General features: G+C 39.7%; 1 protein-coding gene across 1 annotated transcript; it reads right to left on the bottom strand.

The window, feature by feature from the left end:
- LOC134633635 (inhibitor of nuclear factor kappa-B kinase subunit alpha-like) lies at positions 1-27429 on the bottom strand. The gene is made up of 22 exons (XM_063482548.1): positions 27119-27429; positions 26576-26695; positions 26324-26418; positions 23769-23886; positions 22931-23000; positions 22755-22843; positions 22026-22115; positions 20534-20658; positions 20193-20300; positions 19855-19990; positions 17899-18093; positions 17646-17748; positions 17412-17535; positions 15588-15739; positions 15435-15496; positions 13852-13961; positions 10410-10459; positions 10190-10295; positions 7140-7287; positions 6478-6614; positions 4666-4765; positions 1-2946 (listed from the first exon to the last, which is right to left on the bottom strand). Exons 2-22 carry the CDS (start codon positions 26678-26680, stop codon positions 2881-2883), a joined length of 2289 nt encoding a protein of 762 aa, XP_063338618.1. The 5' UTR covers positions 26681-26695; positions 27119-27429; the 3' UTR covers positions 1-2880.
- Positions 27430-27991: the final 562 nt, after the last annotated feature.

Raw genomic sequence — 27991 nt, 5'->3', positions numbered from 1 at the left:
TCGTGCCAAAGTGATTTATTTTATTTCCAGGTAAACATTTGATCTTCATACAATTACATTTCTAAAAAGTGAACATACTTAAACCAGCAGACGGAAACAAAACTCAAATGGAAAGAAAACAAACGGAGTTATTTAAATACAAAACAAAAAGAAGAAAAATATTATTTTAGCCATTGCACTTTAACTTCATAAATACAAGAAAGTTCATTTCTCTCTCTGGCCCAAAGAAACACGACCGTACAGCACATGCAACCCATCGCTCCCCGGGTTCGATCGCTCAGATTAGAGGAAACCAGACCGTGTTGCACCAACGTTGTTGCATTCCTGTTATTATGGGATGTCAGAGAGAAACGACTCGTGTTTGTGGTGAGAGCTGAAACGACTAGCCGGCTAGTCTTTATTTGTTTTTCAAGCAAATTAGCCCGAGACCTTCTCGGCTTCCTGTTACTCAGATCTGAGAAACCGGAGAAACAGGAAGCGTTTCTTCAGCACCATGTTACCGTGTAACATTATAATAATCACTGCTTTACTCCCACTCATGGATGAATCAATTCTGGACTTTTAAAACAATAAGGACAAAAACCCCTAATTTTTGACAGATTGATCGTTAATGAGAGGAAAAATCGAGCTGGAGACTTGCAGACAAGCCAAACAAACTAAATGCATCCGATTTGTTTTTATTTCCTCATTTCTTGAATGACAGACTCCGGCAGATGGCATTATTTGTTATCATTGAAAGGCTCCAAATGTAACTTTCTCACTGTCAGTAACTTCAGTCGTGACCTCCTACAGGAACGAACGAAAGTAAGAGCAGCTCTGGGTCTGTTTACACCAGTTTTACCTTTTGGTTCTCAAACTGTGGAGTGGGTCCGATTGGTGGGACGCAGAACATCAGACTATCCCACTGAGCCGACGGCTAATGAAATAAAATTAAACCTGCATCCTGTTTTCTTTACCTGATTAACGTGTTGAGGTGTGCGGTGTGACTCAGTGAAGGCTTGAGCTTTACACATGCAATTATTTAAAAACAGAGGAAATGATTTCCACACTCACCCCCTGCAAGCCTGAGCTGGATAAGAGGGTAAGATTACTCATTTGTTTTACATTTTCTCATTTTTTGAATGATAGACTCCGGTGGATGACACATTTGTTATCACTGACTATCATTTCCCTCTGATTTCAGAAAAAGTTGAGAATCCTTAAAATCTCTCTTAACGGAAAGTCTGAATATAAAACTGTTCAAAAACGGCACTGACATTTGAGATGGTTTTCTTTTTGGCCGTATTTGATTAAAAAAAAAAGAAATGATCATCTTAGAGAGATCAGAAACATTCCACATTTAACTTAACTTGATTTATTTTCTTTTGAATAAATAATTTGCCTTTAATCTGTCAAAAATACACCAACAACAAAGATCAAGATCAACACACACTTTCTTTGTGTTAGGACACGAGAAAACCTAAACTCTCAGACAGACGGGCATCATGAGGCGTTTGCAGAAAATTAAACGTGTTCACTGATTTGGTGGAATAACGGTAATTTCACTCAGAGATGCAAACACGGCCGCTGTGCTGAAGACGGTCCAGATCATCTTAAAGTGGGAGGACGGCCAAATGTGAATCGTGTTATTTATTTTTAATCACCATGAATATGCAATTTATTTTCTGCAACGGTGACTAAAAGCACAAAGGTTCCCGTGCGAACTTTACTCACATGCAGCTCAGCAGGTAACCTCGTCCCTCAGGTGAGGATATAAATTGCTGTTTGGAAACGTGCACTTTCAGATTTACATTTTAATCTGAAAAGAACTTCCTCTGGAGCAGCTCATGTGTGCAGCACAGAGCCAGCCTCGCCATCCTTCACCGTCCCATTAAATCTGCCTCCGCCCTGCAGCCCTCTGGTCTCTTAACCCCGTCCTCTTCTTCTGCAGTGGTTTTACGGCACAGTCTGAACACGAGCCCCACCACCTGCTCGTCTTGAGGCAGAATTGATTACAGAATTACTCAGATTTCTATGGAAACTACGGACTGATCGTTTCAGCTCTGCACGACTATGAATTTAGCGTACATTATTTGCACCCGAACGAGACGAGAAAACCCCGCCTTACATCCATGACGGTTAAAAAGACACACATACAATATACACATCATATGAACATAATGGCCAGCCATGGGATTTCTGCCTGTAACACTTGTATTTTAAAAACGTACATACAGAGAATTCAACACGCGCCCTCAAACGTTTCTAGTAAATCAATCAAACCGACGCTGACAGTTTCTGCTCGCTTTAAATTCTGCGACATTTTTGGCAGCTGGGAACGTTTCACCTCTTCACAGAGAGGGACACATGGGAGTATCAAAGTGCTCTTTGCTTGATTCTTATTTCCTCCCCAAACCCGCCTTCCAGCGCCCCCCGACACCTTCCTGCGTTTCTCTTTTATGCCACGGGGTCAAACGAGTTCCCACGTTCCTGTCGAACGCTCTCCCACCTGACTGATCCACCTCAAGCCCTCAAATGTGGTGCTATAGTTTGCTCCATTTTTGCAGTGATAGTAAAAACCAAAGTGTGATGAATATTGTGCAGCATAAAGAAAAGAAGAGAGAGAGAGAGAGAGACAGCTTCATTGTTTTGTCATAAAAAACAAGCTCAATAATCAAACTTTCCACCATGTGAGACGATGGGAGGAGACGGACGCCGCTGAGCATGTGTGAACTCAGCTTTTTTTTCTCTTTTTTTCTTTAAAGATGAGCAGGAAAGTCATTTTCACGAGAAAATCCCGAGTCCATGTACAACTGTACTACTGTACTGTTAGACGCCGCTCAGCCGCGTTATCAGCTCACAGTCCTTAGTGTTACTCAGGCGGGGGGTGGAGGGCGGACTTTACGAATTTCGCTTTTTTAGTTTTGTTGTTAAAGTTTCGTATTTCGTCCAGCTCCAGTCTTGGTCCTTGAAAGATGGAAATGGAGGCGTTAGTAAAAGACAACCAAGAATATGTAACGTGCTGAATATATCTTAATCTCTGAGTTTTTAATAAGTTTTGGACGTGAGTTGCAAACAGTCTCGTTTTACAGAGTTTTTGATAACGCTTCATAACAATCATCATTAATAAAAGGTAAAATGATAGCTAACCCACCTTAGTTCACAGTTAAATATTATTATAATTAAAAATCTAATATTTGTTAACAATTAACGGTCTAACATTTTGACTTTACAACAACCATCTACAGCCTTTGATAAAACTTTACTAAAAATGGTTAAAAATAAAATAAAAATCACTGCTAACATAAGTTGGAAGTTGCAACTTTAAAGAGAGATGCACCATGTGGGGTGTGCTCTGTCCCATTTGTCGCAGGGCTTCAGATCACACCTGGAGCATTTTAGAGTGAGGTCTTTTATTTTGAAAAGCTTTTCTTTGTGTGACCTGCTCTATTGAACTTCAAACAACTTCTGTTGAGAAGCTGCCACTGGAGTGTTTCTGAAACACGCGGCAGCACATTAGTTAGAATTGCCGGCATTAATGTGAGTTGGCGGGATAAGCTTCAGCGCCTGCGTCAGAGCTGAAATGTGACCCAGCGGCGCCCCGTGCGTTCCCACGGTTAGGCGTGAGACCAGTCTGACTATAAACGCTACATGTGTTTCATGGAACTGACGCTAAAGGAAACCTGAAGCATAACTTGCAGTACTGTGTAGAGAGCGCCGTTTAGAGTGACCCCGTGAAATGCACGGCTCACTGCACGCATTCATGACCATGACCGGCTTCCACCTGGTGCACTGCGGTGCGTTTCAGAAGCAGCGTTCTATACTGCATCACTGAAAATAACCTCAGATCTCAAGATGCATACAGAAACTACAGAAAGAATTTCAAAATAAAAGACCCCTGCTTCCAAAATGCTCCTGGTGTGACGTGAAGACCAGTGAAGAACAGAAGAACACCTGGTGGAGTACATCATGTTGTGCTCAAACTGAGCTGTTTATGATGAGCTTGGAACAAAAGTGACTTTTACTGAAATATGTTAATAAAGTATTGATCAAATTTCAGAGTCAAATGTCAGATTTAAGAGTATAAATCAAGCATTATGGCTTCGAATGAACAGCAGTACTTGGTAATGAGAACAGCCTCAAATAATTGATTATCAGCTAGGATTACTCAATATATAACTAAAACATGAAGACATGAATACATATGATTAATAGCATCCCTACTGTTTAAATAACTATCAATTTAACTATGATTTGTTTTTAAGTGTTGGTTATTATAAAGTGTTAGCTTGTCATCATCTTTAATAACTGATAAAAATATAATTCAAAATTTATAATTTATATTAATCACTCTAATAAATATTACTATATAATATACAGGAAACTGAACACAGTGTGATTCTGTTTTCTTATCACATCTGCAAGCTTAAAAGAAACAAAAAGTTCCTTCCTTCATGATAAGACTAAAAAAAGAACAGCGAGGTCCTGTCCTGTCCTCCTAAATGAGATTAAAGACACGCTGACAGGCCTCAGGTCCTTCACAGATGCAGATAGGCGACGCCTAGTGCGGCTAGTTTCCCAAAGGCAAAAATAAAAATAAATTAAGACTTTATGGCTGATTTAAATGCAGCCCTCTCCAATAACAAACAAGCCTTAAAAGCAGCAGATAAAAAGCAGCAAACTCACCACTATGCTCTTGGCCTGTTCGTCAGCAGCTTCCTGCATCAGGCTGGTCAGCTGACTGAGGTACTTCTGGTTCTCCTGCAGGAGTCGTGGGGCAGCATCACTGAAGGAAACGCACACAGCTTGTAAAACACAATTCAGTCACATGACGCCTCCTTCATATGCACAATGTGTTTACTATCTTGCAACAGAAAGAAGAACGCCCACGGGCAAAACACAAAGCACTGACCTACAAACTATATATATGGCAGTATGTTCATGCTTCAGTCATGTGCACAGTTATTATTATACTAACAGTTTAGCTAACACAGGCTGGAAATGTAATAAACAGAACAGGATGAAATAATATTTAGAAAAATGAAAAAGAAAATGTACCAACTACGAGCATTCTGAAAACACTTTTCCAAATGCAATGCTCCAATTCATAGGATCTTCCTCAGGCATGTGTCTTTTTTAATGCTTCATAAAAACAAAACTATTATGAATCAATTATTGTGCATATTCCAGGTCCCAAAAACTAAGTCCAGCTTTTGCCTGCAGTCCAGCTTGTACAGCTCCCTGCTGGTGAGCTCTCCTCCCAGGGTTGGCAGGTGCTGCAGCTCTGTTTTTTGAGTCATGTGGGAGATTTGAATCATTCTTCATCTTTCTTTGAAGATTTTCTGAGAAAAGCCAGCTGGGTGGAGACCTCAGGGTAGAACATCTAATAAAGGTAAACCTAGGAATAACTCAGGATCCCCCCAGGTGGAATTGGAAAATGTTGCTGGGGGAAAGAACCTCTGGCAGGAATACATGCTTAGTCAGCTGCCAACAAGCCCAAACTTTTTAAAAGCAGAAGGGAAAAAAAAAAGAAGGATGGAGGGATTTCATGACACATGAGTCATTCCTGGAACTGTGACAGACGTATGACAGGAACAAGGATTGCCTGTGGTGTCTTAACTCCTGGGAATCTTCTGTTGCATTGCACGGCTAGTCACAAACTTTAGTGTGTCGCATTTTTAGAGCTTTTCCAACGCTTCAAAATGGCCTGGTGTGCCAAATAAGTGCCAAGACGATCCATTAATAACCAGTTCATAGGGCTTAAAGACCTGAAACAACCATGACCCCAACCAGCCAGCAACTGGTAACAGAGACTGAATAAAGCTTCAGTCTCTCTGGAACATCAACAGGGAGTTGATGCACCAGTTAGGAAGGATTCACACGTTCACTTTGGACATGGCGATCTGATCGACTGCATTGATTCGAGCTCCAGCACCACAGCTGGTCAAGTTACTTTAGCTGTACCCATGGGCAGATATGATCTGCACTCAGTGAGTCATCCATTCTCAAATGCAGTTAAAAAATAAAAATAAATCAGACAACAATATGAGACATAATGAGGAAAATATACCAACATCATGTAGGAAATGAAAGATATGATTAATAGCTATTGGAACAAAGCTGTTTGTATCGTTCTCTTCTCAGTTTGAGACCGACCGAGTCCAGCTGTGGCTCAACAATCAGCCCGTCAGACCACTGAACAATCTGGCTGAGTGAGTCAAATCATGACCATTTGTCGAGAGAGGAAGATGTCTGTGAAGTCTTTGTTTGATGTGAGATTTCCTGTATATGAACAGGAAATTACTAAGCTATTCACATATACGCATCCACATTCACAAACAGGTACCTCACCGTGTCGACACTTCCTTAGTAATTTGGCACCAAACTACCAGCTGTTATCAATGCTGAAGGTGCTTCTGCTGAATTCTATATTAAAGGAGTGTGAACATCTCACTTGTAGAGCTGACCCCAGTCCCTACACGGCTGAGTGGACATTACCTGTCATTTGGCCCTGGTAGGGAGGTGAGGGGGTGCGGGGAACTGACGGGCTGTGCCGACTGGGACCACTGAGAAACCTGCAGCAGGTTGGACGACTCGGGACTGGCTGCTATCGAGCTCCGTGACGAGTTCTGAGCCTGAAGGAGAGACAGAAACACACCGGTACAGGCAGCTGTAAAAAACACGCCTCCCCTCTCCTACAGCAGGAATGCAGGCGGCACACCCTACCGCTCACTCTGTGTTTGGTACTTTATAGCAGCTGAGTCTGAGGAGATCACAGAAAGTACAACAAAGCTCACCACCACTGGGTCTGACAACTGCAGAAAAGGGAATCAGAAAATGAATAAGTGAACTTAACCTATTCCAGGATATTACTGAGATCCAGCTCCAGCAATTAGAAGACTTCCTTTTTTCTTTTCTTATACACCAGTACACTAAATTTATCTGAGCTGGATGCTGATCAGACAAAACTTCTGATATTCTGTAGAATTAGAGAAAAGCTGATGACATTTTATTCTTAGTTGTACATAAATAGTTTTATCCAGCAGTTACACAACTTCCCCCACTTCTTTGCATCATGCCCCACACTACATTTTAAAGACAAAGTCACAAACTTGGAAAACGTAGACCGGGCTGCTGATGACTGATGTAGATTTACTCACGCAGGCGATCTTAAGTAAGTGCCAGAACTCCCTCTGTCTCTTGATCTGCATCTGCATCACGGTGTTGTCAGCGTCCTTGATGCTCTCCAGAGTTTTGTCAATCCGGGGAAACAAGTCAATGATCTTCTGTTTGCTGATCAGGATTTTACTGTTGGGGTGAGACAAATCAGGGAAAATACAACATAAATGATGTTTTCCACAGTCACTGTGACCCTTTAGACAGACTCAGTGTAGACCTCACACCGGGGATGGATTCAAGTTCTGGAGTAATTTATGCTCCAAAAGTTTCCTCCTCAGCAGGGAGGGAGTAACTGAAAATTCAGGGGGTAAAGTCTGCAGCTTAAACTTTCCTTAACACCAGCAGACGTTTTATGTGTTTAAGAGCCGTCACTTCTTTATAAATCAGCGGGTTAATCTAGGCCCTGTCCTCACATACACGGGATTTTCATCTTCACATAAACATTATTTCACGTCACTGAACTTTAGATAAACTCCTTCCAGGGTCAAGATTTCTATAATCTCCATTTCTGTGCTTACTTATGGACGAGGAACATGAAGACTTTTCTTGCATTATCAAAGGTGTGCACTGTGTTGTTGTTTGCAGGCTTTTGACTGGTCAACATGAATCTATGAATTGGGGTTATAGTGTCACCTTTTGCTTTGGCGGCACTTGATACTGTTATTTGCATTTTCATGTGGATGGAGACTAGAGTGGGAAAACATCTTTCTTTACCTGTGGATTCAGCATTAACCTGCCCTGAGAGAACATATAAGTTCCTCGAGAGAGGTACTTTGTGTGGTCTATAAAGGCCTAAGAAATAAAGTAGTCATGGAATTGCGTAAAGCTAAGGCTTTATATTACACTCATATTATAGAAAAAGCTAAAGGTCATAATGTCTCCCTTTGGAAGCATTTAAACGATTTAATTAACAGATCATCTAGCAGGAAGGAAATTGAGCAAGTCAATATAAATGGCACAATTATTATAGACAAGGGTTCCATGGCATGTGAATTTAACAAATATTTTATACAATCTGTAGAAGAATTAATGCAAAATTTCAGCTCTCCAGTGGTCACTATTAAAAATAGACCTATCGATTCATCAGACTCATTTTTTATTGAAGAGGTTAACGAAGCAGAGGTCACAGAGGTTATTAAGAAATTATCAGATTCTAGGGCAAAGGATATTTATGGCTTGGACACTTGTTTTATTAAAAAATATAGAGATTTCCTGACAAAACCATTAACACATCTTATAAATTTATCAATAAGAAATAGGACATTCCCAACTGACTGGAAAAGGGCTGTAGTTACTCCAGTCTTTAAAGGAGGCGAGCGTGATTTGATATGTAATTATCGTCCAATTTCCATACTCCCTGTTCTTTCGAAGGTGCTTGAGAAGGTTGTGGCAGCACAGTTAATTGATTATTTAGAGACTAATCTACTGCTTCATCCAATGCAGTTTGGTTTTAGACCAAAATTTTCCACAGAAATGGCAAATTGCTATTTTGTTGAAAATATTAAGTGTAATCTGGATAATGGTAGTGTTGTGGGTGCAGTGTTCCTTGACCTAAAAAAGGCTTTTGACACTGTCAACCATGACATACTTCTTTCTAAGTTGATAAAATTTGACTTTTCAAAGCAAGCAGTTGACTGGTTTGAGTCCTATCTTCACAAAAGAGAACAGTGTGTGAGGGTTGATAAAGAAAAGTCATCCATGTTGGAAAACAGAATCGGTATTCCCCAAGGATCTGTTCTTGGCCCATTGCTATTTAGTTTGTTTATAAACGATTTGCCTACCAGCTGCCCAAAAGCCAACTGTCAACTTTATGCAGATGATGCAGTGATACACGTACCAGCTAAGTCACCTGGTGAAGCAGCAGACACCTTAATGATACATCTAAATGGTGTCCAAAAATGGCTGGAACAAAATCATCTTGTACTGAATTTAAAAAAAAAACTGTTTCTATGTGTTTTTCGATTAGGAAACGAAATTCATCTGATGATTTTAAAATCAATCTAGGGAACGAAGAAATAAAGGAGGTCAAAGATTTTAAGTTTTTAGGAATAATCTTAGATTCACATCTTAAATTTGACAAGCACGTAAAGAAGATTTCTAAGACGGTCAAGGCTAATCTGAATTGTTTTAAGTTAATTCGGCACTATATACCCACTTCAGCAGCTCAGTTATTTATGCATTCTATGATATTTTCGCATTTTTCATACTGTATGACAGTTTGGACTCAAGCAGCACCATCTACAATTCAGCCTGTGGTATCTTTATATAATCAAACCTTTAAAAATAATGGATAAAAAATCGGTTCGGTGGTGGCATCATTGTCACATTTTACAGAAATATAACTTACTTAGTTTTAAGAGTTTTAATCATTGGTGTTATCTTAAATTAGTTTTTAAATGTATAAATAGGATGGACTCAGAGTGTCTCAATAGATACATTCAGAGACAAGACAGTAATCGTGTTACTAGGAGTAAGGTGAACGGTAACTGTAAGATATTATACCGCAGATCTACATTCGGTCAGTCAGCTTTTTCTATAAAGGTTTGCCATCTGTGGAACACACTTCCAACCGATATCAAACTGATTACAGACATTAGATCCTTTACATTGAAGGTTAAAGTGTGGTTAAAGGGAAACCAAAGTTGTAGTCATTTTATCTGATGATTTTAATTTTATTTTACATTATTGTCTATTAATTGTAATTGTATTTATGATGTAATTTGGTTTTATGAAAATGTATGTTTTATTGTAATATGTATTTATTTAGACTGTAAGCCCAACAAGGGACAATTGTTGAAAATTAGCAGTAGCTATAAACCTATGTGCGGTACATCAGTCTCATGTCTTGCACCTGAACTATGTTAAACTGCACTGTCCCTTTTAAATAAATAAATTCAAATACAAATATGCATTACTAGTACTGTGGCACTTAAGAACAAAGAAAAGTGTATGAGACCACAGATAATTAACAGTAATCAGAGGTGTAAAACTCAGGGTGAAATCAAACTGTCAAGCATGGGTGGACCCTTACCTGAGGTGTGTGAACAGATCTTTGAGGACCTTGTCTTGGTTCTGGACTGTCTGGATGATGGCCTTCACCATCTCAGAACTGTCGCAGCTCACATCAGAGTCAGGTACTAACCAAAGGAGGGGGGGGGGGGGAGAGAGTTCAAACAACATCTCAGTTTAAAGAATGGATTAATTTCTCTTCTGATTTCAGAGTTTTAAATGATCCATTCAACGTTTCTTACCTTTGCATTTCATCTTCAGTTGCTTGTACAGCTCGATTGCCTTTTCTTCCCTGCAAAAAATTATTTTATCACATTAAAATGTTCTTCTTTGAATTCTGAAGCTAAGCTCATGATCAGATTACTCTCTGAAGCTGCATGTTTAAAACACCACTGGTATCCTCTCCATATGTGTTGAAGACAGGCACTGGTCAGAACTTTCACAGCAGCACCGAGGACGGTTTTTAATTTAAAGTGGCACGCTTTCAATCCAGTGCATGACGTGACAGCAATTCACAGGATTTACAAAAGAAAAAGAAGTAAACTTTTACCCAAGAGCAAACTAGTTTGATCGACTAAAATGTAGAGCAAAGTCTTGTCACTGTGGAGTGAAACAAGATACATCCAGGTGAGGTTACACCAGCACTTCAGCACCTCATTATGCTGTAAGAAACTTCAGCCACATCCCTTATCGTCACTGCGATTATGTTTCTTTATTAACTTGGTGATATGTTGAGAAGATCTGGCCTACATGGGGGTTTCTGCTGTATCATTTACTGAAGGAGGACAGCGAGGCTGTGGTGAACAGGGTCTTTAGAAGCTATGTTACTAAAAAGAGGAAGAGCACCGAGCCCATCATTATGTCTCTACTGTCAACATTCAACACCAGGATCAGAAACTTTCCCACAGAGCCAAAGCTAACATGGTCAAAACGCATTTTTTAAAGAAGGGGCACTTTAAGCTTTCACCGTGCACAGCTGCACATAACTGCAATGCCCCCAGTTAGAGTTCAGCTGGGGCTCGTTACTGCATCTGGTACTTCCTAACGTGCGTTCAGACCAAATGTGTTCAAAACACACAAATTTTTTACTTCCCACAGTCGACAGGAGAACAAGGAGGAGTACAACCAATGGCTGGAATCAAGTTACAGTCACATATTTTCAGCAGTTACCACAAAACGCAGTAATTTCACTCACTTTTCTCCAAACCAATCTCCTTTTCCCTTTTCCCTGCTTCTATCTACAAATAAAGTCGAATAAGACGGCTCTGTCCACAAATGGAGCCAACAAGCTTGGCCTCCGTTTATTATCAGCAATGGCGTCTGGAGAATCTACAGACACTTTTACACTCATGTACAGAAGGAAAAGAAAATGAGAGGGCTTGGAGGAAAATAAATGAAATCCTAGGACTTCATGCTTATTCCCACTGAGTCAGGAGAGCCCACTCTGTGAGAGATTCTGAGCTGGCAGGCTTTGATGACACAGCATGAAGTGGATTTTTCACTGAAGTTGGATATTTGAGCTGTGGATGGGGATTTGCCTCCATTTACATCACCTGGCATGTATTCTCATTAACTTTGCTACAGACTTTGTAGTCCTGCATAAACTTCACTTTATGTTTGGCTGAACATGGTTGAAATGATGATGTTATCTCCGGGTTAACCTGTTTTAATTAATTTTTTTGTTTATCTTTAGTATAAATAAAAGATTTTAAGCCAATTTTAAACACTGCCTCTCTGCCCCCGTGTCTTGGCATCAGCAAAGCTTTTATTTTGGAGGCATTTTTCCAACCGTAGAGAAACGTCCGCCAGCTGATGGTCAGTCAACATCGAACTGTTTGCTGGACCTTTTCTCTGCGCGTGTTCTCAAGATCTCAAAGTAAATGGACTTTTTCACTGACAAAAATCTGCCAACATCATGGTGGCGTGGTTTAAGTTGCCTCACAGCAAGAAGGTTCGTGACTCAAACTTCCTGGTCAGCTTCTCATTCTTCACCTTCTTGCCTTTTTAAGTGCTGTTTGCACATTTTCCCTGCACCTGCATGCTTTTCCTCCACAGTCCAAGTTTATTAGTGTTTTCTTTTACTGGACTTGGGTGTAGACCGTGGAGCTCATGTGCCCCCTTTATATGGGACAACAGCTTTTTTTACTGAGATAAAGTCTCACATCATGACTGGCTCTAAAACTCAAGTCTAAGGAGCTTGGAAAGAAAAGCGACTGGATTTATTTAAAGGAGAAATAAAAGAAGTCCTTAAATTACCATGGTGATGACTGAGAACTCACACTGTGATCTAAAGTCAAAACTTTAATTTATACTGCTTTGAATCGCTACAGAGTCTTTGTAAAGTGATCCTTTGTCATTTCTGCATGTAGATGTGCATTTTCTCTCTTTAGAGATGCAACATGTGGTTAAATCTCTACGAAGGTGGATGTAAGGTTACAGTGTAAGTTATAGCACAGGACTTCCAAACAGGTCGTGGTTACAAAATACCTACAGTACAGATTTAACGCAGACGTACAAATTTGCCTGTAAAGAGTCTGACTTTTAATACATTGCTGTTAGGAAATACTGTCATCATGGGGTTTGTGCAGATTAACATGTCACCGTCTTTTGCTGCCTATGAGGAAATTCCAAGCTAATATAAAGTCACAAGCTTTACACAAACTTTTGTGGAATGACTAAAACTTCCTAAAACTAAATAAAACGAATAAAAGTTGCCGCAATGACAAAGACCGGGAAACTTCCACTAACTAGATAAAGGTAATGAACGTATGCAGGGCTTTTGTTTTTTCCCCAGTTATTTCGTCAGTTATAAGTGCACAGCTCAGAAACAAACGTGTCAGTTGATAGAGGATTGTTAGAGACAAAAAAATCTGAGTAAATACGTTAAAAAATTTACTGGGATAAAAAAGGAGAACACATAAAAATATGAAGATTTCTGTATAATTAAATATAGATGTCAGTTTCCTTTATGATCACTGTGGTAAGGCAATTGGGAGCATCACACTGAAATAAAACATATTTGTCCTTCACGTGTTAAATGCCTTTCAGCATTAGTAATATGTCCCATATTCTTTCACACAATTGTCCTCTTTGTCCCACATTTATTTGTTGCGATCTCGACCTCTTAGTCATGAAGGAAGGTTTTTTTCTTCCCTCAATGTTATCCATCTGTTTGTTTGTCCAAACAGAGCTGGAAACCTTCTGGAAAAATTCTCCATCATGACATTTATGTACACGACATAACCATCCTTACAAACTGGTGACTGAGTGGACTGTAAACAGGCAAGAAGCCGGGAGTCAAATTTAGATGCATTTCCATGTGCTCTGTACACCAGTCCAAAGCATGTTGCAAACATTCAAAGTACATCGGTATTCAGTCAAAGTGTGTGTCATATTTGAAATATTTAGTGTGCACGTAAATGTATTCATGATGTAGGATTTTTTTGGCACCGTCCGGTCATTTTCTCAGGTGAAGCGGGGAAATCTGTTGCATCAGTCTACAGACAACCAAAAAGTGTCAAAATCATCTGCAGACACCATTATGCAAACCAACCAAAAAGAATCAAAGGCCAACAAGTGACTGTGACTTATGTCTTTTAAATTAGGTGAAATGTGGGATTTAGATGGCTCTTGATAAATGTCTACAAATTAAATCATCTCAGGTTAAACCCTTTTAATACTCACAGCTGCTCCATCTTGTCTCCTTGGCGTCGGGCATATGGGCTCCTCTGTAGTTCTACTATCTCAGAGTGCAGAGCCATGATCTCATCATCCAAATGGCTCACCTCTGCCACCTGCAGGACAGACAATGGATCAACCAAAGGCTGCTATAGGAAGCCTTTGCACTGGTAAACATCACAGTGATTCCTACACGTAGAGCAGGGCGATATGACCAAAAATATTTATCACGATATACATTTGAAAATTTGTGATAACGATATAACTGACGATATAATTGACACTAGACAAAATACTTTACAACTCCACAACTTTATTAGTGCAAAAAAAAAAAAAAAATCAACGTATTTTCACTTAAACAAGCAGCTGTTTTTTATGTGCATTAAAGTTATATAAAAATTGAACAGTGCAAATGCAAATTCCTTGCTGACAGTTTAGCCAAAAGGCATTTCCAGTGGAAACTGGCCGACATATCCTCAGCATAACCATGTATAATATCCACAAAACTTAAAAAGAGGTTATACACACACAATACGGTAATATTATGTTGAAGCACAGTACGTATCACTCCACGAGGCTCCTGCCTATGATAGCCGTAATGCCCATCAAGCGGTGCGGGTTCGTAGCTTAGCAAAGTCGTACTAAAACATTTTCCAGCACCGTGTACCACATAAAATCGTTTCGAGGTCAGTAAACACAACCAGAATTCATACATAAGGCACACGGTATTATAAGGGGCACTGTCGATTTTCAGAAAAATCAAAGGATTGATTTTAAGTGTGCTGTATTTTCCAAAAAACACAGTAATAACGTGGGCCTGCTAGCATGCTCTACCATAAATAGTGCTTTGTTGTGTATCTGATGGACGAAAGCTAAACCAGTGCCACACCACTGAAGTTGCAGCATTTTTACAAACCAATTCTGGTTCATCCGTTTCATTCACCGATCCGCTTTCGCCCTTCTCATTCTCCGTCGCCGGCACGCTTTTTCCGCCATTTGCGTATGAAAACAAAGGCACTGCGCATGCGCGTTTTACCCATATTCTATCGCAATATTTCATTTTCTTATCGTTGCCCGACATTATACCGGTGCTTTTTATTTGTTTTTGTTTTTAATGTCTCTGTAAAGCACTTTGAATCACCTTGTTGTTGAATTGTGCTATATAAATAAACTTGCCTTGCCTATTACCGTGAACGGTATGATATGGCCCAGCCCTACCTACACGTGTTCTTTATTAAATTGAATTTAATACGTTTATCCAGGCAAATGTTTTCATTAGCAAAGTGCTTCGAACTGAGCCTCCTCAGTGACTGTGATCCTGCAGATGAACATCAACTCCACCATCTTGGACTGCAGTAGGTGAAGGTAGTCCTTGTTCTGGTCTGCAGCCCTCACCGTAGGCCAGGGGACCACCTAAGAAGTGATTTTGAAACCAGAAGAAGAACTACTCTCACCAGCTGCAGTCCAAGATGAGAGCAACCTGGTAAACCTACTGGAGTAAACCAGTAGGAAAAAAACAAACATGAAAGAGCCTGGACTAGCTGGTCAGCAACTACCAGTCTGTATCTTATTTTTAAAAGATGAGTTACCTGAGCAAAAGCTGCAGCTCTTTCTTCGTTCTCCTGCCAGGCTTTCAGCATCTTTTCTGAGGCTTTGGACAAATCAGACAAATGTGAGCTCACCGAGCACCCTACAACATGTTTACTGAAACAAAGAGCAAACAGCTGCCAGCAAACACTCACATATGCCATAGTGCATCTGATCGCTGTATTTTTCCAAGTCATATTGGATGCTACTCTTGAAGAAATCCAGCTTAGCTTTGAGCTGCTGCGAGAAGCCGAACATGCTGTTTTTACACCTGGTCAGGTTGGTGTTGTAGCGGAGGAGGCTCAACCTTGAGGGGGAAGGAGGAGATAGTAAAGTCAGAAAGCTCCAAGAGGAAGGCGGAGAACTGAAGAAGGCAGGCTGACAGTCCAGCCACAGCTAAAGCTTCCAAAGGAGCAACAGTCACAAGGACCAGAGTGTGAGGAGCAACACAACAGAAAGTTCAATTAAAACTAGGACTGTGCTCTGGAAGAATTACACTGGAAAATAAGCAGAGCTGAAGGGCGTGTACTACACTACAACTATATTCAGCTGACAACTAAATCATTGCTCTAAATATTCAACCAACAGTTAAATGTTGGAATAAAATTTACAGAAAACGTTTAGATGGGTTTCTTCAGGGCTCAACTTTAAGGCTTCAAGGTACAAATAATACAACCTGGACCAACAAATGCAATTACTAAAACTATTAAATGATTTTTTTTTTTGTTTACAAAAACTTGCAGATAAATAAGGAGACACTGGGATTCCTAGCTACTAAGCAGAAGTCGTGAGCGTAACAAAGAGAAATGACTTAAATAGCATAAATAGAATTGAGAACCAGTTTCAGTTTTGAACCCGTTTTAAGTGAACCATCCTACTGAAACTCTGTTCCCAGGGCCTTATCACTTTCTTTCATAAATGTTGGTGTGTCACATTTCAAAACAATGATGTCAGCCTAATAACAGTAGGCTTTTTGTACACATGAGTCACCAGGAAGTTAATTTCTTTCCTGCTCCATTTCTACACTTTGTCCACACTCAGAAAATAATGCAGGTATCTAAAGCCTGTGTAAGTGTGCTGCTGGATAAGAGCAGAAATCATAATCTAGATTATTTTGGTTAATCCTGTTTTGTAATCAGGATTACTTCATAACTTAGACCACAAATATATCTTGGAAGATTTCTTGGAACTCAATTTAAATTAAAAAAAAAAAAAAAAAAACAACTCATAAAAAGCAAAGATGAGGTTGAGGTGAAGTTCAAACCATAATTTTGACCGTACGGCCCATCTTTTGAGGGCAACCACTGGCAGACGGGAGCAACATGTGGCCCAAATGTAGGCTCGCGTGCATTGAAAAACCAACATAGTAGCCACATTGAGAGAAACAAGGAACCAAGAGTCAACCAATACCTCACAAAGCACGTACAGAAGTGGATTATGCAAGAGTAAAAGGAATCTGGATGCAACCATTAATGATCCACTCACACGTTCACGCACAGTACCCTTTTATCACTTTCAGTTCTTCTGCTACGAGCTTTTTTTGTTCTGGCTCGTGCTGAACATAATTGTTTAAAATGATGAACTAAAATTCAAGTCTAATATAAACAGAGCTACTGATGCTGGCACGTGGGATTGTAAAGCAATGAAGTATGGTGTCTTTTCATCCGTAGCAAACACAGAGTATTATCTCCTCCTCAGAAAAGAAAAACTAATATTATTAAGTTGATATGAAACAAATATCGGTCGTTTTATTTCTGTGTTTGACAATAACTATTCTTCACCAAAACCACAACATCTGGTTGTACGCTGCTAGGATGTAACATAAAACACTCTTAATGAAAAAGCTCAACTTACACTGTTTAATATTTAAATAGCACAGACGCATAAAGCTGATGTTATTTCTTAATCCTGTCATGGATTCACATTGTAAACTATGATCTGGGCTAAAGCACATCACACATCATTGTTATGTGACTCACATGGCAGCTCTCTGCCCCTGGAAAAGTCTGCTGTAGTCGTCTTTCAGGCCACAGATGTAGCTCACAGCTTCACCCCACACCTTCTTCATCACCACCAAAGGCAGCTGCGTCTTGGCATCTTGCACTGGGAAAATAAAAACCATGAAAGTTTTTATAGAGCGCAGAAGAGAGCCAACACTGTCATGTAACAGTCCTTTTCATTTCAGAAACTGGAGTCACTTCATATGAACTCACCAATGGTGTTGACTTTCTCAGGCAGACGTCTGGCACTGAAGGGGCCAGTGTACTTGGTGATGCTCTTATCAAACAGATAGACAATGTAGCTGTCCCACCCTCTCTACACAGGAGGAAAGAAAACCATTACAAAGATCTCAAGTAGTCTTTTTACAACTCAAGAGATTTTAATAATAAGTTATTGTACATCATCATGTGTGATTTTAGATTTAAAATCCTTTCATTCATCTAAACAGTGGTTAAATCAACGCACCACTCCATCCAGGACACACTGTGCAGCGGGCTTCCTGGGGTCCAGCGACACTCCCGTCTCCTGCAGCAGTTCCTGGTTCACCACCTCGATCTTGGTCTCAGCTTCGATGCGCTTCTGCAGACTGTGGAGACTCTCGTCTGGAGTCAGCTGGAAGGAGTGGACCTGCGCTGTGGTCATGTTCAGGATGTGGACGACCTGAAAACAGAAAACCCGTCAGTATAAACTAAACTACTTCGTGATCTATCATTTTCTGCAGTATGTGGCGGTACATGGGCCAGCAGAGGGCTGCAAGAATCTAATTATTCTTAATATTGATTAACCGCTGCCTCACCAAAGAGCTGGAATTAATTTATTGCTAAAAACTGGCAGATGGGGAGGGATGTGACAGCCGAGGCCAGCCAGTTCATTTTTATAAAGATTTCAAGTTGTTGTTAAATGTTATGTTTGGTGAAAGCTCTAATGTGTAGCATAAACTGGAAATACTGGAATTCTTATTAACAACCCTCACTCATCCCCACACACTTACACTTCTTTCCCACAAGAAGACAAAAGAAACCAAAACATGGATTTGGAGAATTGCTACACAAACAGTAAAATACATGTGTGTGCTTGTGTTTTGACAGCATTACTCCACTGAGACTTTTGGCCTCTCTTATGGCACAGAGAAGATGCTTTTAAATGAGGTGGGATTACAGGATTGTGTCAGATATGGGGAAGAATATAAAATCTCCACAGCACTGAAACCAAACATTTGAGATTTTGTTGCAAAACCAAACTGAACAAGAACCCAGTGGTCACTGTGAATGAGGCCTGGAGCTCCTTTGTGTAGAAGCAGCCCATCACTAATCAGATATTTATGGTAGAGTAGCGAGAAGGAAACCAGAACATGTGAAATCCTCTGGTTTGGTTTATCTGCCTGCCCAGTTTATAATGACGTGTGTGAAGGACAATGTACAGACTCTGCATCACCTCATCAATACTGTCCCTAAGTCAAACAGGATGGTGGCATCATGTTTTTCCCTATTACAGGAATTGAGATACTAAGTGGGAGAAAGTAAAGGATGGGTATATAAAAATATGGGTAATCCTGAGCTCAGAAAAACAAAAACAAACATTTCCCCATTGGCTAAAAAACAAACAAACAATCAAGGTTTCTATTTCAATATTTCTAACAAGACCAAACTCCCTTAAAAAAGGTTGGCACAGAGTTAACCCCAAGAAGATCTGAGTCCTCAAGTATGGGTCTAAATACTTACATCACAAGTTTACAAGCTTTACTATCAACATTTATCACCACAAATCTGTACAGACCTATAAAACATATTCGAATGACTAATTAACCTTTGAACATGACTTGTACTTTTATAACTATAATATGTTTTCGTTGAATTTGCAACATCATCAGTAATCAATATTGTTTAGTTTTAAAATTATTTCTGATACTAACAAAACAGAAAAAAAATGTGACTTAGATTTTTAAAAAACGCAGCGTATCTCTTAGCATGTTTAGGCCTCCTTTAAATATCACTTTGGATTTTACCCGTGTTTGTGTAAACTGCAAAAACCTGCCGTGTGGGTGGTGACCGTTAAGTTACGTACAGGTGACCCATGTTGAATGTGACGTGCAGAACAAATGCAAACAGAGAGCATAACAATAAAAAGAATTTCGAATGATAATAAATCTTAAAAGGAAAAATAGATGACAATAATTCCTGTATGAGTGACAATGATGGTGCACAGCTTCTTTCAGATTGGCCCACCAAACATACAAACGCTACAATCATTCCAGTGAGATTAGCAGTAAAATGCCTAAAAGCAGTGAAAGCTTCAGTGGCAGCTTTAGTATTTCTTGTCTTTATAATTTTAAGATGAGAAAAATAAAACACTAAAACTTTCTAGGGCACTGCGTGTCATTGCAAATTACTGACTGAAGAGCCAGCTCTTCCAGTGACTCACCTTCATACTCAGTATCTGATCAAGGAGTTCAAAGCACAGGGGTTTCTTGGTTTCATGGTTCACTTGGCCTCCTCTGTGCACTGGATCCCACTTTAACATCAGCTGAAGCAGCGCCTCCATCGGCTCCAACAGCGTCCTGTACAACACCAGTTAAAACATTTAAAACAGGTCTTCAGGGAGGGTAATTAGCAACAACCACAGTTCACATGCTCTGGGCTATTTTGCGTTCCATTTAAATTACTATAGCACAACACCATGAAGAAACTAATTTGTCCTCACAGGAGACAAACAACTCAATAAAATAAGTAAACGTCTCAGTAAATATGATTTCAGCTGACCTGCTGAGATTGTTGGGGTAGGGGAGATGTGTGGAGAACCTCACTTCTCCGTTTAGTTCTTCTACTGCCATGATGTCTTTTGGACCTTTATTCCTCACTTTGCTGGCCCTGAAGACAAGATCAGATAGGATCAATATCAAATTCTTTCAATACAAAGTACTAGAAGTACTTAGAAGATGCAGTTCTCAATGTACCTCAGTCGAATTAAAGCACAAACATGTGATGTAGAATAAAATCTGACGTGAGAACAGAGCTGGGCTCCTGCATACTCTACTCAGACATCTGACTCATCTAATTTCCAGTAGTTCATAAATTAGTGACACACACTAGGATCAACTTACCACTGCACAGGTTGCAGGTTGTGTAGGAATGGACGGAAACCGCAACTGCACTCGAAGATCATTGTTCCGAAGCTCCAATAGTCCACAGTCACAGTGTACGGTTTATTCTCAAAGAGCTCAGGAGCCTGGAGAGAGGGAAAAAAAACAACAGTGTTTCATCTTTTCATAAAACACGAAGTGATCTCTTTTAAAGACTTATTTGGCATTTCCATCCTTTATGTGACAGTAGAGAGTAAACAGAAAAGTAGAAAAGGGTGGGCAGGAATGACCCACAAGAAATGATCTCAATGGTGAATCCACGGCCCTGTAGCAGCCGTGGGTCGCCCACTCATCCAGGTAAACTGTAGTGGAGCCCAGAACCTGCAAATCGGCTAATTTTTATATTTATATATATATATATATATATATATATATATATATATATATATATATATATATATATATATATATATATATATATATATATATATATATATATATATATATATATATATATATATATATATATATATATATATATTTTAATACAGTCATTTTTATGTATTTAATGAAGCCATCCAAAGTGTTATCTTTTATATTTACACCCTCAATATTTTTTCAGACTTACAGGCTGACTTTGTACGTAGGGGTGAGTTGAAATGTTACCATTTTTATTAGTTTTTACTTTTTGAGCCTTCATGACATCTTTTTCAGAGATGGAAAAAACAAGATGTAAAAATATAAATAAAAAATAAATAAACTGCTACTATATCAGGTTAACATCTGATCCAAGTATCACAATCTATAATGCTACAATCTTGTTTTTCTTCAACACAATATTTTTTTCATAGCCACCTTTGAGCATCAGTATCATAAGATATGTCATCATTTCTGTAAGAAAACTGCACCAATTCAATGTTTATGACACAGATAAGAGACGAGCATTGCCACCCTGGATGTATGTTATGTTTTCTGATAGTTCACCGGAGAAAATTGAGTTTTTTAAGGGTTATATCACCATGTGGTTGGTCAACAAGTTACATCATATGACAGGTCTGCTTTTTCACCCACATTGTGATACCAGGCTTGTCTTCTAGCCATGATGTGTTCTAAGTCAAGATAATTTTCTGATATAGTCATATTCAATTATTTAACACTCCTGAATGTAGCCCGTGGCTATGAGCTGAAAAAACAATACAGGTGTTCACGTTTTTAATTTATTAAAAAACTTTTGGTCCTAAAAAGGTTTTTCACAATTCTTTCAGCAAATCAAAGGGCCTAAATTATAGAGCTAGTGTCTCGAGATCAATATACTGATGTTACTATAGAAATCAAGCTGACTATAAAGAGGTGAGGTGGGAGGCACAGATTGATTTTTCAGAATGACCCTGTTCAGTCATTTCTATAAAAGGTAGAAAGTAAAGTCAAGGATTTAAAATCTATAATTACTATAACACATAGCACATAACATACACTATCTGAGGATAAATAAATGTTTGCTTTAAGTGTTTACCAGGTACTGAAGTGTGCCAACGAATGAAGTGCACAGACTCCCCTGGTCCAGGTCTTTAGCATAGCCCAAGTCGATAATCTTGTGAACCAACTGCAGAATAAAAAAAAGAGTTTATTTCAGGTGAGCAGTCTAACAGAGCGGGCTGTGAATGAGAGGGAGACAGGTCTAAAGGTGGACATACAAGGAGCAAAGATAGTGAAGGTAGAGGAGTTTAAATACCTGGGGTCAACCATCCAAGAAAAACACAGTGCACAAGAGAGGTGAAGAAGAGAGTGCAGGCAGGGTGGAGTGGGTGGAGACGAGTGTCAGGGAGGGTTTGTTTACAAGATGGTAGTGAGACCTGCTGTGATGTCTCAAGACTGTGACACTGACAAAAAGACAGGAGGGCGAGGTGAAGATGTTAAGAGCGACCAGGATAGACAGGATTAGAAACAAGTACATCAGAGGACAGCTCAGAGTTTGAGAGGCAAGGCTGACAAGGGATAGTAGATATATTGGATAAAGGATCCTGAAGATGGAGCTGCCAGAGAGGAGGAAAAGAGGAGGACCTCAGAGAAGATTCAAGGATGTGGTGAAGGAGGACATGTAAGGGTTGGTGTGACAGGAGAAGATGCTAGAGATGATATGGAGGCAGATCAGATCTTCGGTGGCGACTCTTAAAGAGAGCAGCTGAAAGAAGTAGTAGTCAAACAGAGCAGTCAAAAAAAAAGGGAAGAGTAGCTGGTTTACCTTCCCATTGATGTCTTGTAGCACAATGTTTTCCGGTTTAAGATCTCTGTGTATGATCTTGTTTTCATGGAGATACTGGATACCGGATCCTGGAGCAGAAGTCAGACTTAATCAAAGCCAATGACACATGTTAAAAGAAGAAATGTCTGAATGAATAAGCCGAACAATGCACATACCAACATCATTAAGTAATGAAAGCACTTCACTTTCTTTCAGACCGCAGCAGTTTTCAGGTTTGCTCAGCACCTGCAAATCAGGAAAAAGAAATCCTATCAGAGCTGCGGTATTTTTTAGAACATGTGACCAAAGGGTGAGAAATTTCCTGAAATTAAGAAGTCTGATATGATGTGCTTATTTTCATCTTCTATTTATCTTTGTGTGTGTACTTAATGAAATGTATGTCTTATATAACTCACTTTAAACAATCTTGTTGAAAAGTGCTATACAGATAACATCAGCTAACTTCACACTATCACTCCATATATTACCTTCTATATACTGCTCACTGTGTGTAGTGGCCTCTATATTTCACACTTTTGATTTTACTGGAGATAATTTATGTGAAATTCAGGAGCAGGACCACACTCCAAACACTACCTGCCTCACACACCTGTTTATCATCCTCTTTTATAGGTGTCAGGCTCTGGCCTTGCTCACTGCTTCTCATTGATCTGTTGCCTTTGTTATGTTTAAACTTTTTTTAATGATATTTTGAGTTGTGGTCAGGGCTTGTGAAATATGACCCTGGTCAGTGACTTAAATCCACATACCGATAAAGTCTTCCGATCCTTACTTTTAGCCTGAATTTATTCACATTTTGTCACACTGGAGCCACAGAAAGCACGCTGAATTTCCTATTAAAAGCTTGTTCGCTGTGCACCCATGACTGCCCACAAAACTATCACTGGACAGAAAATATTACAGCTCTCAGGCAAAGTCTGCTGCATATTATTTCTGAATTCTAAACTCTCCAAATAATATCAATCCCATCTAAATGACCCCCCGACCCCTCACCTTCCTCAGGTCTCCTCTGGAGCAGTACTCCATGGCCAGCAGTGGAAGATCATTTAAGGCTATGGGCTCCACTTCCTCTGGGACCTCCTGGGCTGTCACGATATTGATATGATTTAACCTGAGTGAGAGAGATGGAACCACATTACTTTTTAAAGACATCCAGACAGACTTCTGCACAGTCATCCAGTGTCTGCATAACAGTGCAACTCTTTATTGCATCTGCAAGCCTGTGGGTTTCACAAATTGATTAATAACTACCAATAACTGTGAAGAAGATCACACTGTATAAAGCCAGAGTTCTCAGAAGGCCCACAACAAGGAACAAGGAAAGAAAGCTCTAGTGCACACTTCATTTTATCTGTTCACACATTGTGTCATGCTGTCTGCTTGTTAAGTCTAACGTCATTCACCATTTCCTCGTGTAAAACTTCCTTCAGCTCCAAAAATCAATCACACAGTGAGTTCACTGAGAGTTAGAAAACTGTCTGAATTCTTTTAGCTCCAGCAAAATGATCAGTGGGGCTTTTCTCCCAGGTTTACATTAAAGCTTAACTTCCAGGTATCCGTGAAAAAGAGGACGACAGAGTATGTTCTGATGGATCTAAACAAACAAACACACACATACATAATGATGCCCTACCTTGTGGCTAGCTACAGATTAGTTAGGCTAATATAAGCACATTATCACCATGGAGATGTCAGATGAGGGTTGAATCACTTTTGTTTGTTGCCAGATCAAAGCAGACATCTCAAATGATTTAATATTCTTGGTAATAAATATCCTAAAAGCAGACTTATTAATTTTTCAATCTGCACTCTTCTTCTTTCGGCTGCTCCCATTAGGGATCGACACAGCAGATCATCTGTCTCTATCTAAAACTATCCCTTTCATCTTTTTCCTCTCACACCAACCGTCTGCACGTCTTCCTTCATTACATCCATAAACTCCTCTGTGGTCTTGCTCTTTTCCTCCTGCCTGGCAGCTCCACCTTCAACATCCTTTTTTCCAATATATCCACTATCCCTCCTCTGCACATGTCCAATCCATCTCAGCCTCGCATCTAACTTTGTCTTCAAACTGCTCAACCTGAGCTGTCCCTCTGATGTACTCTATTCTAATCATGTCTTTAACATCTTCCTGTCTTTTGCTTTGTTAGCTGTAATTCCTTCAATGTAAAACAGACTTGGAAGCAAATGAGGATCAGGCTACATCAACAACACAATACATTTAAATTCCTTTGATGCACAGCTTGAGCTGCTGTAAATACTGCACACCTTCATCCTGCAGTGTTAACGAAAACCAGCTTAGCAGGTTTTATATCCAAAAGGTAATCCTCAGCAGAGAATCTGTATCACACTTGGAGCGTACTGCAATTACATGAATCAGACAAAATGTGGTGCTTAAAGTGAATTATACACCAAAACTTTGAGCATAACCTGATCTGGAAGCCAAAAAAATTAGTCTAATAGGTTAGTGAGGTGTGTCGCATTCACTGTCGCAAAGCTGGCTCTCTTTTTACCTGGTTAGATCACCATGGTAACAATGCTCACTATGGTTATAAGCTGAACATATACTCTTGAGTTTCGGTTTAAAAATCTGCTTACAGCACCACATTTTCACAGATTTTCCAATTTTCAATATGATATGTGATACAGATTAGTTTTAGAGTATTAGTATGCAACTTGCTGAGCTGTATTTTATTGACACCACTGAAAAAATAGCATGTATTTATTTGATGATGCAGATAATGCATAAATATGTTTTTATGCTTTATAAACATCTGCTCATACATCTGTTTTACAATTCAAGAACACAGATTATTCTATCTTACTTTAATGTTGACACAAAATAAAGTGATTTCCACAACAGCCGTGACAGTCATGAACACCCTCAGTATGCAATAATGTGTTTTTAACCTTCCAAGAGCTAAAGTGCACATTAGAAATATTAGAAATATGTGCGCAAAGAAAGGCTCTTGCAGACACTCCACAGGTCAGGCTTGGTAGTCATGATTTGCATGTGACTTGGATTAAAGTAAGGATGTGAGCACCTCACTGTCTTGGATGAGCCCCCCTGGATCCAGTGTAGGACATCAGAACAACTGGAGATACACCAGAATGCAGGAGGGCCAAAACCCCATTCTAGATTTCTGCCAGGGTTTACTCCCCTTGCCTCTTGGGAGCAGTGCCACTTATCCACAACTGGGGTAATGTATATTAACTTCTCTCTTGTCCTATTTGGACAACCAGTGATGCATTTTGCCACTTTATTTTTAGTATTCTTTCTAGATCTTTATCCCACACTCATCTAACAATATCTGACTTTAGTAGCCAGCGCTTCATTGGTCAAGAGGAATGAAATTTATTCTGGCTAAATTATCACTGCGATCTTCATTATCTCTGACTAGGGTTTCAGGTTTTGTCAAGCCAGGTAACAAGAAAGCTGAACTTGATTCAAATGGCACCTCTGTGACACTAAGAAGTGTTACATACAGATGTGACACATTTAAACAAAAGCCACTAAGGAAGAAAAATAACAAAAAATAAATACCAACTTTTTCATGATCTGGATCTCTCTGCTCCATCTGTCCTTATTCCTTGGTGTAAGCTCCAGGCGACACATTTTTATAGCCAGTTTTTCATGTGTTTGCTGCAAAACAGACAGCAGACATCCCATTATTATACAAATACAGTCAAGCAAAAGCAGGTGGTGATTACTTCAAAACAGACCATTTCAATTTCCAACACCATATACTCCTTTCCTAAGTTACGTATAGGGTCAGGAGCTCTCCTGGCTGGACACTCACCATATGCTGGTAGAGGTAAACATGGGCAAAGCCTCCCATCCCCAGCCTCTCTTTCAGTTCCCAGTCTCCGAAGTTCTGGTTCTGCCTGAAGGGAGGTCTCTCCATTGTTGTTAACGCAGCCTGTACCGGAGTGTGGGAATTATATTTGAGTCACGCGACAGAAACACAGCAGACCCTTTCAGTTTATTAAGTGACTGCGCTGTTTGGATTATCACATAAACCTATCAAACACAAGGGCAGGGCTACATACTGGAACGGCTGCTAGGCTAATGTCAGCTCGATGATATAGCAGGAAAAACGCTACCACTGACGTTGTGTGGCAGTGTGACACAAGTGGGCTGTCTACTCATAGACAAGACATACCCAACTCAATATACCAGACAACAAGATACACATTTGTTTTTCATATTTGTCAACAAACAAGCAGCTAGCTAACAGCATAGCCAGCCAGCCAACGGTAGCCCTACTAGGAAATAGACGGAGCCGGTTATTAGCTTCCTTGCGTTAGAAAATGAAGGCTTCTCGGCGCTTTTTGACACTTACCTGTGGTTTCTATGGAAGTGTCATGAGCCGTGTGCAGTAGAAAGGTGTAACTGGAGTGTGTCTTGTTTTCAGGTCAACGCAGCACCGCGACACTGGACTTCCCCACCTAAACGTCACCAGAAAGCCCGGCTGTGTCGCTTAAAAATGAAACGAGGGTGCGTTCAAAAAACACAACGCCCACTGCGTTCAAAACACTGTCAAGACTGTGTAAAAGCGGCATTTTGTGTTAATTTTAAGTCGTGTGTTTTTATTCTGGGGTCCAATAGAGTTTTGTTGATTCATAGTTAAACAAAATACATATTTATACTGCCCCAGAGTCTGCTATGCAGCTCCCCCTGTCCAGCATCTTCCCGAACAGCTCCTGGCTCTTAAAGCCCGCCCCATTAATGCCCACTTTATTCTGATTGGCAGATTTTGCGGAAGCCTACAGTGGAGTGCTTGTGAAATTACTTTTAAAATAATACTGCCATATCGGTCATTCTTCCAGTTATATTAGCTGACTACTGATACATGTGCAAGGTGTTCATTAGTCTGATCTCAATTTATCTGTGACCAAAATCTCTGAGTTATGTTTTTTTTTTAGCACTAGAAAGGTTTCTGGTAAGAATATACAACCAATGAAGGTTGGATGGACAGAAACATTGTGATTTAATAAATATTCCAGCTGTAAGTGAGACAGTTGTTTTATGAGGCTTACACCTGGTGCCAGAACTCAAACATGACATAAACCCAGTCAGGTCCAGCTGTGGCTGTCTTATTCTACCAGCTGTTCTTTGGACCACACATGAAGGATGGTTTTCTTTATTTTGTTTTATTTTTTGTGTATATGAGGTTTTTGTTTGTTTGTTTGTTTGTTTTGTGTGTATGTTACTG

This window comes from Pelmatolapia mariae, linkage group LG8 (genome assembly GCF_036321145.2).
Source record: "Pelmatolapia mariae isolate MD_Pm_ZW linkage group LG8, Pm_UMD_F_2, whole genome shotgun sequence".
Lineage (NCBI taxonomy): Eukaryota > Metazoa > Chordata > Actinopteri > Cichliformes > Cichlidae > Pelmatolapia > Pelmatolapia mariae.
This window is presented reverse-complemented; position numbering and strand designations above follow the sequence as displayed.